We start from the raw sequence: 16,074 nt of genomic DNA, 5'->3' as shown, positions 1-16,074 counted from the left end.
CGGGGCAGTGCCTGGCGGCGCCCACCCACTTCTTTGCCCTCTCTCGCCCGCCCGCAGGCGCCTCGTCCCAGAGTAGCTCGCCCGCCTCGAGCACGCCAAACTCGCCGGCGTCGTCAGCGTCGCACCACATCCGGCCCAGCACGCTGCACGGCCTGTCGCCGAAGCTGCACCGCCAGTACCGCTCTGCGCGCTGCAAGTCGGCAGGCAACATCCCGCTGTCGCCGCTGGCGCACACACCGTCCCCAACACAGGCGTCGCCGCCGCCGCTGCCGGGCCACACGGTGGGCAGCTCGCACACCACGCAGAGCTTCCCGGCCAAGCTGCACTCGTCGCCGCCGGTGGTGCGCCCGCGCCCGAAGAGTGCCGAGCCCCCGCGCTCGCCGCTCCTCAAACGGGTGCAGTCGGCAGAGAAGCTGGGAGCCTCGCTGGGCGCCGACAAGAAGGGCGCGCTGCGCAAACACAGCCTCGAGGTGGGCCACCCGGATTTCCGCAAGGACTTCCACGGCGAGCTAGCGCTGCATAGCCTCGCAGAGTCGGACGGCGAGACGCCCCCTATCGAGGGCCCCGGCGCGCCCCGGCAGGTCGCCGTCCGCCGCCTGGGCCGCCAGGAGTCGCCCCTGAGCCTGGGTGCGGACCCGCTGCTGCCCGAGGGTGCCCCCAGGCCGCTGGCATCAAGTAAGGAGAAAGAGTCCCCGGGTGGCGCCGAGGCCTGCACCCCGCCCCGCGCGACGACCCCTGGGGGTCGGACTCTGGAGCGGGACGCCAGCGGCGCGCGACACCAGAGCGTGCAGACCGAGGACGGTACAGGCGGGACGGCCAGGGCCGTGGCCAAGTCCGCGCTGAGCCCGGTGCAGGAACACGAGACCGGCCGGCGCAGCAGCTCCGGTGAAGCAGGCACGCCCCCGGTGCCCATTGTCGTAGAGCCCGTTCGGCCTGGGGTGAAAGCTGAGGTGTCTCAGCCCCCGAGTGTGCATACCCCGAGTGCGGACTCCAAGGCATTGCCCGAATCTGCACCCCTGGCGCCTCCCCCACCTGAGGCCCTCCGGGGCCGGGAGCGCTGGGTGCTGGAGGTGGTGGAGGAGCGGACCACGCTGAGCGGGCCTCGTTCCAAACCTGCCTCTCCCAAGCTCTCCCCAGACCCCCAGACCCCCTCCCAAGCCCCAACAAAAAATGTGCCCAGCAGTGCCGGACCCCCAGCCCCACCTGCTTCCCTGCCGGGCCCGACCAGGCCTGAGGTGGGGCCGACCTCTCGGTGCCCTGCTGAAGCTGTGCCCTCAGCAGGCCCGACCAAAAAAGGGGCGCCCTGCCCCACGCCCCCAGGCCCATAGCAGTGGGAGCCGCTGGCCCCGCACTGTACAGCCGCCTGTATACATATGTACACATATAAATAAAGTGCGCCCCTGCTGTGTGAGCTTTCTGGAGCTCCCCTCCTCCCCTAGCAAGGCAGGACATCCTGTTTCCACCCCCTTGCCTGTGTGCTTGTTAAGGGGTGAAACTTCCTCCAGTCCTAGTTACCATAAAGAGGGGAGTTAGGTCTTGGGTGGACCCTTACTTGGGGTCCTATTCTGTGTCTCACCTATGTGCCAGCTGCCCCAGACCCTGAGCAAGCTGCAATGCTGTTCAGAGTCCCATTATCCAGCTGAAGAAAGATGAATAGTCTCATTTACCAATTTCTCAACAATTACTCAGCAATTCTGAGTATGGTGTTAAAATGATTCCCATTGTACAGATGAGTAGACTGAGTCACAGATTAAGGCACATGATTAAGGCCAAACAAATAGGACGGGACAAAATAGATTCAAACTCAAGTCCACATTGGCCCCTGAACCTTAGCTCTTATATGTCCTGCTGGGCTTCCTAGAGAGAAGACCCTGCTCTTCTTTTTACAGGGCTCCCAGGCCTTCACCAGAGGCTTGAAGGCCTTCCAGAGCATCTGGGCACACAGAGTGCCCCCACCCCGGTGCTCCTCTCTTTGGTTCCGATTCATGTCACCCACACAGGCCCAGGGCCCTTTTGGGGTTACACACCACTTGGAGTGGTCTTCTGTGGCATTGAAGGCTGGCCCAGCTGGCCCAGGGAAGGCTGTCTGAGTCACATCATATACATGCTGGGCCCCAGAGCAGTTGGAGGGCAGGATACCGGGAGATCTTTGCCAGAATTGGACCTGCAGGGTACTGCCAAGGGCTTCCGCCAGCCAGCCAGAGTACAGGTCTGCAGAAGATGGAAAGAGGACATGGACAGGGTCAGGATCAATGCTAGGGATTCCCTAGGCCACTTCCCCTCTCTGAGCTGTTTCCTCAGTTGTCAATTCCTGGCGATCTGGAGGATTATAACATTAAGAGTAATAGCCCTTATGAAATGCTTTATATGTATCACTTTGCACACAGCAGCCCTTTCAAGTAGATACCATTACTATTCCCATTTTTCAGACAGGTAAGTTGAGGCCCTGATTAAATCATGTATCACACAGCCAGAAACCAATACCTGAACACAGGTATGTTGGTTGTTTACCTTGCATGTGATTATGACTTAGATGTGTCCCAATCCCTACCCATGACCTGCCCATAGCCATGGACACACCAGACAGCCCCTCTGCAGAGAAAGAGTTCTCCAAACATCAATCTCAGGCCTCACCGTCTCCAAAGTTTCCAAATTTGGCAAAGCTCTGGAATGTGGCTCCTTTCTTTGATGTGAGTGTTACACTGCTGTTCCACGGTCCCTGGCGAACGTGATGGCCCTCGACTACCTCCTCCAGGTAGGGGAATTTCTGGGCGAAGTCCCCTTCCAGCCTGTGGTCATACACCAGCGGGTAGGTATAGGTCAGCTGTTTGCCTGGAGGACATGGGGAGAAGAAAATGAGGGACTGTTCTAAGATTCCGATCTGGGAATCAGGGACTCACCCTGCCTCCCTGTCTTCACTCACTGATATCCAGGAACTGGGCAAGAGGAAAAGATACACAGATCAGGGTCTGCCCGTATTTTTGGGCACCAGGCGGCCAGCTGTACGCAGCAGAGGAGGCATGCGGAGGGAAGTTCGGAACGCTGTGGATCAACCAGAAGCCCCCTTCTTGGTCCAGGAGCAGCACACCTGAACCAGAAATTGGAGTTGATGGGGGGAGGAGACTGCTTGAGACATCGCACACAACAAGCACACGTGCAACCAGGAACACTCTGTTTGTAGGGGGCCCGGACTGCAGGACCAGCGGGCAGTGGGCAATGAATGTCAGGACCACTGCCGAGCTCAGCTTCCACAGCCATCAGTTCTTTTAGTTCAGAGGAAGGACCACGTTGACTTAAGATACGGAAACAGATATCCAGGGCCTGGCAGAGCAGCTCACCCTCAGCCCCAGGCAGGCCAGGAATGAGCTGAAGAAGATGCATAGGGAAACCAGAACCCTCCCCCAGCCCCCAATGTGGCCTCACCCTTCGTGTGCCCACGACTGGAAGAGTCCTTAGACTCGCTGGATTTAGGCGGTTGGTCATTGTAGAGCACAAAAGCGAGCTGGGGAAGATGGAGAGGGGCAACGTGAAGCTTCCCTCAGGTCAAGCCCACCCTAGAGTCCCACCCCAGGTTCGGCCGGAGGCGTCATCACCTGGCTGTTGTTGCTTCGGTACAGCGGCAGCAGGCTGCGGCCCACGGCCCCGGTGGTGCTGTTGATGAACCCCACGCCGTCGCGCCAGTCCTCTGAGTCTTCGTCAAAGTACTTGTACCGCAGGCCGTTCTGCGTCGCATCTCCTGATCCTGTGTGGGCCGGCAGCTTGTAAACGACGAACCTATAGGTTGGGGGATGGACAGAGTGGAGGAAGAAGGGAAGGAACCTGTTTTCTCCTAGGAGTGCAGCAAGCCCCAGTGCGGCTCTGAGGAATAGTGGGCGCCCGCGCACTCACCAGTCCACAGGGTGCCCCGAGTCCCCGTAGCAGGTCAGGGTTCCTGCAGGGACCCAGAGCAGCGCGGTCAATAGCAGCGAGCTCAGCATGGCCATACAGCTGGGGTCTAGAAAAATCTGTGTCAAGAGGGCAAGGCGCGGGGTCACGAGTTGGGACAGGCCCGCCCCTGATGACTTTCACTTCCCCAAATCTGCCTGGGAACCCAACCCCAGACTTCAAGAAGATGGAGACCCCGCCCGCGGGGTGAGAAGCAGAGATTTTAAAAGGCAGTCAAGGATCCTCCCAGGGGCTGGACTTTCTTTCCGGCCGTCACACCCATCTAAGTCAGCCCCCGATCCGGCTAGCCTGGGACCTCCTCCTGCTTCCGGCCGACTAGTCCCTGATAGGCTCCACCCTCTGGCTCGGCTCAGACACGCCCTCTCCAGCGTGTTTCCAGAGTCCGCCTCCGACTCTGCTCCTGGCCAACCACAGCTCACGTCCTTCTGCTAGGCCCTGCCTCCGTCTCTTTCAATTCAGGCTGTTGTGTGCTAGCTTAGTCGATCAGTCGTGTCTGATTCTTTGAGACCCGGTGGACTGTAGTCTGCCAGGCTCCTCTGTCCATGGGGATTCTCCAGGCAAGAATACTGGAGTGGGATGCCATGTCCTGCTCCAGGGATCGAACGCAAGGATTGAGCCCAGGTTTCCCGCATTGCAGGCGAATTCTTTACCATCTGAGCGAACCCATTACCGGCTAATCCCAATGAACACTCTTACTTAACGGTGCTCCTTCCCCGGTTTATCGGTCAGAGGCAATTTTGGACTTTATCCTTTCCTGCCTTACAGCCTGAGGTCCACTTAGTGTGACTTTTGCTCCTTTAAAGAGAGCTTGTGCTGTTGGTCTTCCCCGTTTTCATTCTGCATGTCCCCCCACCCTCACTCCGCCACCGTACACGAACTAGCCAAGGGGTCACTTTGGATCATGGTAAGGTGAAAGATGCTGGGGCTCTGGGACCGAGGTGAAGATTCCTTTTAAAAAAAATTATTTATTTTGGCCACTCCACGGGGCATATGGGATCTTAATTCCCCAGAGATCGAATCCGTGCCCCCTGCAGTGGAAGCACAGAGTCCTAACCACTGGAGCACCAGGGAGTTCCCTTAGGATTCTTAGTGGAGGAAGAAGATTCTTAAGTAGAAAAGAAGGTCCCTGTGAATGTCCCTGGGCTTTAAGGCAGGAAGCAAGGACAATGTAGCCTGACCTTGGGGTGGGGGAAGGGGGGGCTGCAAGGCAGTCAGTGCCCAAGGAAGGTTGCCCGGTTTTAGGAGATAAGTGTGTAAATGTGTGTTGTTCAATCGCTAAGTCGCATGTGTATGGCCCCGCAATATCAGCTCTGGGGTTACGGCTTCTTCCCAACCACCACAGCCAAAATCCACAAATTCAGGCCAACATAAGTTTTATCTGGGAGGGGCATTTTTACAGGACCCATAACCATTCACAGCAATGCCAGCCTCTATGTGGAGTTTCAGGTGTCACAGTGTGAAGTGTTCTTCTAGAATCAGGGTCTCTGGGATGCCTCACCCTCTCACTGTCTAGGGTCACCTGTGAGCTGGTTTGATGGTCCAGCTCTCTGAGAGTCTGTCTCTTTGTCAGAAGTATCTGACTATCCATTTGAGTCCGTTTATTTGGAGGTGTGTCTTGCTGGGTCTACATGATCGTGGCTGTCTGTGGCCGAGGACCTGTGGGAACTTATGTTGGAGGCTCTCCCGGGTACGTCTATGGGCCAGTCCTTGATCTTTTGCTACATCTGTGGGGCCTAGAGTCCAGATGAGGATTCATCCGAGGGAAAACCACCCTGCGTGGATCCACTCTTGTTCCAACCCCAGTCCCCAGGAAGGTCCAAGTGCCAGAGGCGGGGCTCAAAGATGACGCTTCATGTGCAAGGCCAGATGATCGGAGCGCGAAAACGCACGTGAACAGAGCTGGCAGCGGAAGGGGCGCTGTCCTGTGTGTTTTCGGTAGTGACGGGTCAGCTCGTCGGAGCGCGCGAACCGCCAGCCACAGCCGTCCCACGTGCAGGCGTATGGCTTCTCCCCTGTGGAGATGAGGAAGCCTTGAACGCCAGTGTCCACCACACTTGGTCCCAGGGTCTTCCCTCCTAGCCTAGACGGGGACTGCGTGCATGCTAAGTCGCTTCAGTTGTGTCGGACTCTTTGAGACCCCATGGACTGTAGCCCGCCAGGTTCCTCTGTCCATGGGATACTCCAGGCAAGAATACTGGAGTGGGTTGCCATGCCCTCCTCCAGGGAATCTTCCCCATCCAGGGATTGAACCCGAGTCTCTTATGTCTCCTGCATTGGCATGCGGGTTCTTTACCACTAGCGCCTAGGGTGAGGCAGGTGAGGCGCCAAGATCGTGAAATTTAAGGAGGCTTTCACTCTCGAGGACAGCCTGAATCTACACCCAGAACCGACATCCGCGACCTTCTGTGCCTCTTCTGTACCTGCTGGCGCCAGGCGCCTTTTCATTCCCGGGGCACAAGTCGCGCTGTCTATGCGGCTGGCCCTGCTTCCTGTGTCCTCACGTCCTGCCGCCGCATACTAATGCCCTCCCAGTTTTTGTCCTTTGGCACTGCTCCCTGTGTTCCAGGCTCTTTACTGTACCAGGGGACCCTCCAGCTGCTGTTCAATCCTGTTGTTGGCCTTGATCCTTGAGCCCCGAAATCCATTTGGTGTCCCATGCCCTGTCCCGGGTGATTACTTTTTCCCTCTGCTAGACTTGGCCCCTCCTGCCTACCGTCCTGGACAGGTCTGTACACGTGGCCCCATCCCCCTAGGCACAGGCCTCCTTCCTCCTCCTCCTGGCCGTCTATTCCATGTCCCCGCCCTCCTTTGGCTCCTTGGGTCCCCGGCTTTTCCTCCTGTGCCCACCCTCCTCCGTTTCCAGCTATTTATCTTCCTACTCCAGGAACTGCCTCTGCATCTGGGTCCCTCAAACTAACCCTCCTGAGCTCCAGCACGCCCCCTACAGTCTGGCCAAGCCGCTCCCTCTTTATATTCCTGGCTATGGCCCCTGAAAGGCTCCCAGGTGAAAAGTGAGTTAGTCGCACACTTTTTGTCTTTGCGGTCCCCTGGACTGCAGCTTGCCCAGCTCCTCTGTCCATGGAATTCTCCAGGCAGGAGTATTGGAGTGGGTTGCCATTTCCTTCTCCAGGGGATCTTCCCGAGCCACGGATCCAACCCGGGTCTCCTGCATCGGCAGGCAGATTCTTTACCAACCGAGCCCCAGGTGGCGCAGTGGTAAAGAATCCGCCTGCCGATGCAGGAGACGCAGGAAAGGCGAGTTCGATTCCTGGATCCGGGAGACCCCCCCCACCCCCCCCCCACACACACACAGAGTACAGTCCATGGGGTGGCAAAGAGTCGGACACATCTGAGCACGGCGGCCCCTGAACCCCTTACTCCCACTTGCCCCAAACCTGAACCCTGCGTCTTTGGCCCCGCCCTTGGTATTCCGGCTTTCTCTCCCGCGGTGCCTCCTCTAGCCCCGCCCCTACACAGCTTGCCGGGTTCTCTGCTTTTCGGCACTTCCTTGGTCCAGGACTTAGCCGTTGGTTCCCTGAAATGTTTTCCGGGTTCTCTCTCTGTCCCCACCCGCCTTCCCCTCTGCTCTTCGGCCTGCTCCTGATGTTCCAAGCACCCCAGCTCCCTCGGCGTAGCCCTTTGCTCCGAGAATTTGCTTTAGCTCCTCCCCTTGCTCCAGTTTCCAGCTCCTCGACAGCTCCCAGCTCCCAAGGCCCCGCCCAGCCCCGCCCCTGCACCGGGGCCCGCCCCCTCACCTGTGTGCGTGCGTAGGTGCGCCTTCAGGTGGGAGCTTTTGGTGTAGCTTTTGCCGCACCCCGGGTGCGTGCACGTGTGCGCAGCCTGCCTCTTGCGTGCCCACGATCGCCGGCTGCGCTTGGATGGCGCGGCCTCCGCGGTCCCTCCTGGGTCTCCTGTAGTCCCTCCGAGTCCTGCACCCGTCGTCCCGGGCCCTAGACAACTCAGGAAGGAGTGGGGCGAGGCGGGACCGGGTGCCGGCGCCTGGAGCCCGCGGAAGAGCTGGAAATGCCCTTGGTACTGCGGCATCGGGTACAGCGCGGGGTACCCGGACAGCAGCCCGTAGGGGGCGCCCGGCGCTGCAGGCACTGAAAGACCCGTCCTCGGGAAGTAGCTGCCGGAGGAACCCGCGCCCGGTCCCGGGTACAACGGCTGCAACGGCAGCGCTTTGGGCTCGGGGGTCGGGATCAGGGATGGGCCCACAAAGGTATCGGGAGCCGGGGTTCGTGGGGCCGGGCGCGCCCAGCCCAGGTGCTCCTCAGGGCCCAAGAGCCCAGCCACCAGCCCCGGGCCGCCCGCATACGCGCCCAGAGTCTCAGGCGGCGGTGGGAATTGAGCTCCGGAGCCCTCGCCGGGCGCCAGAGCACAAGCCTGAGGCACGCAGGTCTGGGGCGCGCCGCCGGGCTCTGGGCACGGGAAGTTGGTGAGAAGGAGATCCAGGTCCCAGGGGGTAGCTGCGTCCCTGTCATCATCTTCGTCCTCCCCAGGCGCGTCCTCCAGCTCAGGTCTCACGTGGAGGGGTGGCCCAGTATGGTCGGGGGGGCCCGGGCCCAAGTCCTGCACGTCTTCAGAGCGCCACCACTGGGGGAAGGAGCCAGTAACATGGAGCTTCAGTGGACACCAAGGTATCCTGCCCATAGACGGTGGGGGCCGGATGCCCTGATGGGGGCAGGCTGGCCAGAGCCTCAGTAAAGGGGTCTTGTTTGCTTTTCTCTCATGTCAGTCTGTCCCACTCCCTCACACTTGTCCGTCTCCCCCCTCAGCACCCCCAGCTCCAGAGACGGTCTATCGGGTCAGGCTGGAGACAGGAGATAAGGCTTATATTATCTAGAGTCTCCTGCCACGCTCAGCCATGGGGGAAGGGTTGGCAGAACCAAGAATGGAAGGCTGGGGGAGGCTCAGCCTTGCCTCAGTTTCCCACAAGAATCTTCCTCCCCTTCCAGGTCCCCTAACAAGATTAATTCCTGGGTGTCCCCTAGCCACAGCTGTCATTTCCCTCATATCTGGGGGTGTCTCACTGAGCCTAGATCCCTGCGTTGTTCTGTTCCCAGCCTGTCTTCCAGGACAGAAATAGGACCTTAGACCAAGTTCAGACCCCTAGCCTGCACTGAGGACTCCCGGTCCTAAGCTGGGCAAGATGTGAATTCCAGGACAAGATGCAGACCCGGTCCCCCAGTTCTGTGGCCAGGGCCCAGAAGCCCTGCCGGCCCACCTAGACCCCCACCTGACCCCACCTTGAGGATGTCTTCTTGTGTGTCCGAGAAGGGGCCCAGGGCGGTCAGCGTGCTGATGGAGGGCAAGGCGGTCTCCGCTGCAGCCATGGCTGGCTGGTGCCCACCCTGGGGCTCAGGCCTCCTCTCCCTTGGCGGCCTCGTGGGCTCTGAGGCTCTGATGGCCCCTTGGAGGGCTCCTCTCTGCCCTCAGCTGATTGGCTGCGGCCCCTGATAAGGGACAGGCGAAGGCGGGGGTCACCGTTTCTGGGGAACAGACTTCACCCAGGCCTGTTCGGGGCTGAGTCCTGAAGCTGAGCCTGTATGCGAAGCCAATCAGATGTTCAGGGTCTAAGGGTTCAGGGGATGGGGGTTCAGGAGATGGGGGTTCCGGGGTTGGGCAGAGTGAGGCACTGTGTTCCCAAAGAAGGAGAAACTTGGGGGCCTGTTCTCAGCTACCTTCCTGGAGAAGAGGTGACGGGCACAATGGGGATTCTGGGAAGGAGCTTCAAGACCCCCTTGCCCCTGACCAGGGCCTTGCAGCTCTCCCCTTCCCCATAAACAGCAGCCACCATGCTGATGGCGGGACTTGGCATGAACTCCCTGCCAAGCCAAGCATTATCAGACTCCCCAGACGTTGGAGGCTGCTATCAGGTGGGGGCCCAGAACAGCCAAGGCTCTGTCCCTGGTGAGTGGAAGGGCCGGGGGCTGGGGATTAACTTGGTTTTCAGTTTCCTGGGTTATGAACTCCCCAGGTCTGAGCCCAGTGGCAGGAGAGGCCCCTACCAATCAGTGGTCACTGTCTACCATGGACAGCCCCACCCCCACCCTAGGCGACATGCAGGGGGTGTGGGGAGGCTGAGGCTGGTGCAACTACAACTGCTCCAGATGGGGCCTTGGGACGAGGAGGCCGCCTGCTCGCCTGGGTGGGATGGGACTGTTGCATCAGGCCATAGGAAGTACTTGATCAGGAGGTGACCCGATTGCTGCTCCCTTGTGGCTCAGCTGGTGAAAAATCTGCCTGCAGTGTGGGAGACCTGGGTTTGATCCCTGGGTTGGGAAGATCCCCTGGAGAAGGGAAAGGCTACCCACTCCAGTATTCTGGCCTGGAGAATTCCATGGACTATATAGTCCATGGGGTTGCAAAGAGTCAGACATGACTGAGCAACTTTCACTTTCTACCCCACAGTGGGGAGAGATCTAGGTTCTGTACCAGAGACCTCCACCATGGTGCCCAGGGATTCCAGGTGATGACACAGATATATAGTTCATAGTCGCACATACACATTGTGCAATTGTATAATGACACAAATTCCTGGTCCCTAAGTCACACACCCCATATAAGTCCCTGCTCTGATAATTGTATGTCTGTGCATCACAGAGACTATGAACAAACATACAATTCCCAGGTGCAGAGACAACCATCTACTACACTGTTACACAACATTATAGTCATACACTGCCTCAGACATAGAATTCATGATCGGGTGCTGACAATGACACACAATTACTCAAATCACACATAATCACACACTCGGTTTTGCCACAACCAAACAGATCCATGGAGATCCCTGGATATACTGTTACAGAACTAGAGAAGATGCTGCCACACAACCCCATCAAACACAGATGAAGCCTCAGACGCAAAAGTGTAAAACACATCTACAAGGGTTTCCCTGGTGGCTCAGTGGTAAAGAACCCACCTGCCAAAGCAGGAGACACAGGTGAGATCCCCCATGCTGTGGAGCAACTAACATGCACCACAACTATTGAACTTGTGCTCTAGAGCCCAAGAGCCACAACTGCTGAAGCCCAAGCACCCTAGAGCCCGTACTCCAAACAGGAGACGCTACCGCAACAAGAAGCCCGCGCTCTGCAACTAGAGAGTAGCCCCTGCTCCCTGCATCTAGAGAAAAGCTGGCACAGCAACAAAGACAGTACAGACTAAATAAATAAAAGTATTAAAAAACACATCCACGCAACCTTTCATAAACACTTCTGATACAGTCAGGCACACTGTTATACATCAGGTGCAGACAATCACCCACAACAATCTTAAGTAGTCACAGTCACCTGTCTCTGATACAGTATATGATTATTTAGTCACACAATTACATAATTACTAATGCCCAATGCAGGGGGCACACCCAAACACAGACAACCACACTAACATGGAATCAAACACCCTGATGGTGAAAGGTGTACAACCTCACCCAGACATAGACACATCACACCCACAGACACACAACCAGAGTTTGTGCACCACAAATGCATCACAAAAAAGGCAAAAAAATTTATCATGTACAACAAGGTGGTCCAGTGGTTTAGAAGCTGCCTTGCAATTCAGGGTACATGGGTTTGATCCCTGGTTGGGGAACTAGGATCTCACATGCTTTGGGGCAACTAAGGCTTGTTTCACAACTGCTGAGCCTGTGTGTGACAACTAGAGAGTCCATGCACTGAAACAAAAAATCCCACATGATGCAATGAAGATTCTGTGTATAGCAACTAAGATGGAACCAGCCAAATAAACAAATAAAAAGATTTTCAAATCCCAAGAGTGGTGGGTGGACAAAAAAAAAAATAATGTAAAAGCCAGCTGGACAAACCCACTAGGATGGTTATTTAATATTTATTTGTATTTCTTTATTTATTTGGCTACCCCAGGTCTTCAGTTGCAGCATGTGGGATCTTTAGTTATGGCATGTGGGATCTAGTTCCCCGACCAGATATCTGACTCCAGTCGTCTGCCTTGGGAATGCAAAGTCTTAGTCACAGGAGCAGTAGGGAAGTCCCTATGGCTATTTTTTAAAAAAGAAAAATAAGTATTGGTGGGGATGCAGGAAAACTGGAACCATTGTACATTGTTGGTGGAAACGCAAAATGATGCAGCTACTGTAGAAAACAGTTTCATGAGTCTTGAAAAAGTTCAACATGTTACCATGCTGCTGCTCACTCACTCAGTTGTGTCCGACTCTGTGCGACCCCAATGGACTGCAGCACGCCAGGCTCCTCTGCTTGTGGGATTCTCCAGGCAAGAATACTTGAGTGGGTTGCCATGCCCTCCTCCAGGAGAGTTACCATATGAGGCAGAAATTTAACTCCAAGGTACATACCTAAAAGAATTGAGAACAGGTACTGGAACAAGTGGGCTTCCCAGGTGGTGCTACTGGCAAAGAACTCACCTGCCAATGTAGGAGACATAAGAGATGTAGATTCGATCCCTGGGTTGGGAAGATCCCCTGGAGAACTCCATGACAACCTACTCCAGTATTCTGGAGAATCCCATGGACAGAAGAGCCTAGCAGGTTTTAGTTCACAGGGTCACACAGAGTCAGACGTGACTGAAGCATCTTCCCACGCACTCATGCCCTGGAACAAATAATTGTACAGTAGGGTTCAGAGTAGCATTAGTTACAACCACCAAAAGGTGGAAACAATCCAAATGTCCATTAATGAGCAGATGGATAAACAAAAAGTGGCCCATCTGTGCAATGGAATATTATTCAGCCAGAAAAGTAATGAAGTGCTAATACATATTACAAGATGGATGATCCTCAAAAGCATGCTATGTTAAAGAAGACAGTTAAGAGGTCACGTTATATAATTCCACTTATATGAAATATCCAGAGTAAGCATATCCATAGAAACAGATGAGTGGTTGCCAAGGGCTGGGGGGAGAAGGAAGTGGGGAGTGACTGCTTAGTGGGTACAAGGTCTCCTTTTGGGGGTGATGGAAGGGTTCTGGAACTATATAAAGGTGGTGGTTGCACAACACAATGAACATACTAAAAGCCACTGAATTGTGCACTTTTTTTTGACTGCTCTGGGTCTTCCTTGCTGCACTCAGGCTTTTGCTAGTTGCAGCAAGTGGGGGCTACTCTCTACCTTTGGTGCGAGGGTTTCTCATTGCAGTGGCTTCTCTTGTTGCAGAGCACAGGCTGTAAAGCTTGCAGGCGCAGTAGTTGTGGTTCACGGGTTTAATTGCTCTATGGCGTATGGGATCTTCCCAGACCAGGAATTGAACCCTTGTCCCATACATTGACAGGTGGATTCTTAACCACTGGACCACCAGGGAAGTCTGAATTGTACACTTTATTTATTTATTTATTTATTAGTTCTACCACTTTATTGCTACAACCCATCTCCCTCCACCCTTGTGCACACATGCTCAGTCACGTAACCCCACAGACTGCAGCCCGCCAGGCTCCTCTGTCCATGGACTTTTCCAGGCAAGAATACTGGAGTAGGTTGCCATTTCCTTCTCCTGAATTGTACACTTTAAATGGTTCATTTTAGAGGACTCCCTGGCTCCAGTGATTAGGACTTGGCACTTTCACTGCTGTGGTCCTGGTTCAATGCCTGGTCAGGGAACAAAGATTCTGCAAACTATGTGGTGCAGCTGCAGGAAAAAAAAAATTCTTTTTATGTTATGTGAATTTCACTTTATTCAAACAAAATGGTTGAAATTAGAGTGGTTTCCTGGAGAGGAAAGCAATCCCTCTTGAGAAGACATCTCCTTGATTTAGGATAAGGGACTAACAGGCATGTTTGGCTCTGGAAGGTGAGGCAAAAGGGTGAGGGTCCAGGGTGGGAGTACCAGGCCTCTGGGAGCATGTAGCCAGTACAGATGACAGACTTCCCAGGGTGACAAGGCCTAAGTGTAGATTTGGGCTTCCTAGTGTGCGTGCTGTCATCACCCTCTACATCCCCTGTGCGTCAGAGAACTCCAGTGCTCACAATGACCCCAGGGCAGGGAGCATTAGTGAAAGAACAGGATAGAAGGAGGAAGGCCACTGGCTCCAGGAGGAGGGATGTCCAAAAGAATAAGAGCTATGCAGAATCCCAGACATTGCAGGGTGATGATGGACTCCCTACTGAGTGGGGAGGAGGGTTCAAATCATGGATATTAGAAGGGCCAGATACACCCAAGCCCCTTGGGGATATGCAGGCTAGTGATCAGATTCAGACACAGTCTCAGTTACTCCCATCATAGTCAGAGAAAATGTGTGAGACACAGCATTCTACACACAGACATGTGGGAAGGGGTGTTCCTAGGTGGGCAGGGGAGGGCCTGTCCTGGGAAGCAGGAAGACAGGATCCCGGGCCTGGTCCTTGTTCTGCACCTGGTCCATTTTTTAAAAATATAATTTTATGGAATAGGAAATAGCAACCCACTCCAGTATTCTTGCCTGGAAAATTCCATGGACAGAGGAGTCTGGTGGGCTACAGTCCATAGGGATCACAAAGAGTCAGACACAGCTGAGCACTTCCTTCTCCTCTCTATCCCCCTCTGCCTTTCTCTTCACTGATGCTTTGAAAATAAAAAGATAAAAGAAAAATACAATTTTGTTTATTTAATTTTGGCTGTGCTGGGTCTTCATTGCTGTGTGGGCTTTTCTCTAGTTGCAGTGAGTAGGGCTATTCTTTGTTGTGTGTAGGCTTCTCATTGTGGTGGCTTCTCCTGTTGAGGAGCACGGGTTCTAGAGTGTGCTGGCTTCAGTAGTTGTGGTGTATATGCTCCGTAGTTGTGGTTCCCTGGACTCTAGAGCACAAGCTCAATAGTTGTGGCGTGTGCGGGGCCTAGTTGCTCTGCAGAATGTGGGGTCTTCCTGGACCAGAGATGGAACCTGTATCTCCTGCATTGGCAGGTGGATTCTTTGCCACTGAGCTATCAGGGAAGCCCCTGCACTTGGTCTATTTTGATCTTAAGCAAGACCATTCTGCTTTCCGGACCTCACTTTCCACAGCTGGAAAATGGACAGGTCATAGTAGGTGAGTAGCTTTCAGACAGAGATGGTCAAGCGCGATGCATCCAGATTCAAAAGCACACCACATGTATGCTCATAAAAGTGATCTAGGTAAGCATAGCCACTCACTCAGGCAGACACTCAAGCTCACAAACACAACACAGAAACAAAATCACAGTGACACATATACATATAGACAATCCCACATGCACACACACAAATATCTAGTCACATTCTCCCGAATATAACAGCCGTATTTACAAAGAAAGCCATCAAAACAGTCATGCACATAGTACCACACAGACACGTGATTACACAGAATACCATTATGTAAGCTTACAATTAGACAAGAAACCACAAAGACATTCAGCCACACAGACACAGTCACAGACAGACACACAACTGCCCATAGTCAACAGCCCACAATGTCACAGAAACAGTCAGCTCCACTCACATACAGACTCATAGTCACATAGGCTCAATCAACTGCACAGAATCACAAAGGATAGGAAATCACTTATAGTAGGGCTTCCCAGGTGGCGCTAGTGGTAAAGAACCAACCTGCCAATGCAGGAGTCAAAGAGACTCGGGTTCGATCCCTGGGTTGAGAAGATTCCCTGGAGGAGGGCATAGCAACCCACTCCAGTATTCTTGCCTGGAGAATCCCCATGGACAAAGAAGCCTGGCGGGCTACAGTCCATAGGGTCTCACAGAGTCGGAAACAACTGAAGCGACTTAGCACGCACGCACAAGCTTCCTGGCACAAACTGGCAGACAGTTTGGGCTGAGATCGTCCACCTGAGCCTACCTCCTCTCACAGAACCCCATTAAAGGACACCTCGAGATCTGGGCTGGTGATTTCTAGTACTCATTTTCTCGAGCCTCAGCTACCCGTTTTAACTCCAGAATCTCTCGGCACTCGCCCCCTACAACTGACCAACCAAGAGTGGGCCGAGCCCCCTCCTAGGGCCAATCAGAGCAGGAATACAGCGGGCCAATCGGATTGACCCGCTCGCCTTCCGCCCCCATACCGGTACTTCCGCTCCTTAAAGGGGGTTAAGGTATCTAGGCTAGACGCGCCCGCTTCCATCTGCAAGGCTGCCGTGGCCCCTTTAAAAGGCAGAGACGTGAAAGAGCAGGGTCCTAGGACGAAC

General features: G+C 54.9%; 3 protein-coding genes across 6 annotated transcripts in view; 1 reads left to right on the top strand and 2 right to left on the bottom strand.

The window, feature by feature from the left end:
- MAST1 (microtubule associated serine/threonine kinase 1) overlaps positions 1-1,411 on the top strand; it is a 28,852-nt gene extending 27,441 nt beyond the window's left edge. For both annotated transcript variants that reach the window (XM_070463315.1, XM_020887104.2), the window contains one exon: positions 58-1,411. In XM_070463315.1, coding sequence (XP_070319416.1) covers positions 58-1,328 — 1,271 coding nt within the window. In that variant the 3' untranslated portion in view covers positions 1,329-1,411. The remainder of the gene's footprint in view (positions 1-57) is intronic.
- Positions 1,412-1,670: 259 nt separating this feature from the next.
- DNASE2 (deoxyribonuclease 2, lysosomal) lies at positions 1,671-4,272 on the bottom strand. Of its 2 annotated transcripts, XM_020887131.2 has the most exons (6): positions 3,889-4,272; positions 3,594-3,774; positions 3,424-3,502; positions 2,924-3,088; positions 2,635-2,832; positions 1,671-2,211 (listed from the first exon to the last, which is right to left on the bottom strand). In XM_020887131.2, the coding sequence occupies exons 1-6, from the start codon at positions 3,981-3,983 to the stop codon at positions 1,805-1,807; spliced, it is 1,125 nt and encodes a 374-aa protein (XP_020742790.1). In that variant the 5' UTR covers positions 3,984-4,272; the 3' UTR covers positions 1,671-1,804. The 2 variants fall into 2 exon arrangements, with proteins under 2 accessions (XP_020742790.1, XP_070319450.1); XM_070463349.1 differs by lacking the exon at positions 2,924-3,088.
- A 1,029-nt stretch (positions 4,273-5,301) lies between these two features.
- KLF1 (KLF transcription factor 1) lies at positions 5,302-15,988 on the bottom strand. 2 transcript variants are annotated; one of them, XM_070463362.1, is made up of 5 exons: positions 15,482-15,988; positions 12,131-12,542; positions 9,195-9,401; positions 7,701-8,541; positions 5,302-5,957 (listed from the first exon to the last, which is right to left on the bottom strand). In XM_070463362.1, the coding sequence occupies exons 3-5, from the start codon at positions 9,279-9,281 to the stop codon at positions 5,782-5,784; spliced, it is 1,104 nt and encodes a 367-aa protein (XP_070319463.1). In that variant the 5' UTR covers positions 9,282-9,401; positions 12,131-12,542; positions 15,482-15,988; the 3' UTR covers positions 5,302-5,781. The 2 variants fall into 2 exon arrangements, with proteins under 2 accessions (XP_070319463.1, XP_020742791.2); XM_020887132.2 differs by having other exon boundaries at positions 15,729-15,988.
- Positions 15,989-16,074: the final 86 nt, after the last annotated feature.

This window comes from Odocoileus virginianus, chromosome 3 (genome assembly GCF_023699985.2).
Source record: "Odocoileus virginianus isolate 20LAN1187 ecotype Illinois chromosome 3, Ovbor_1.2, whole genome shotgun sequence".
In the NCBI taxonomy this organism is placed as follows: domain Eukaryota; kingdom Metazoa; phylum Chordata; class Mammalia; order Artiodactyla; family Cervidae; genus Odocoileus; species Odocoileus virginianus.
This window is presented reverse-complemented; position numbering and strand designations above follow the sequence as displayed.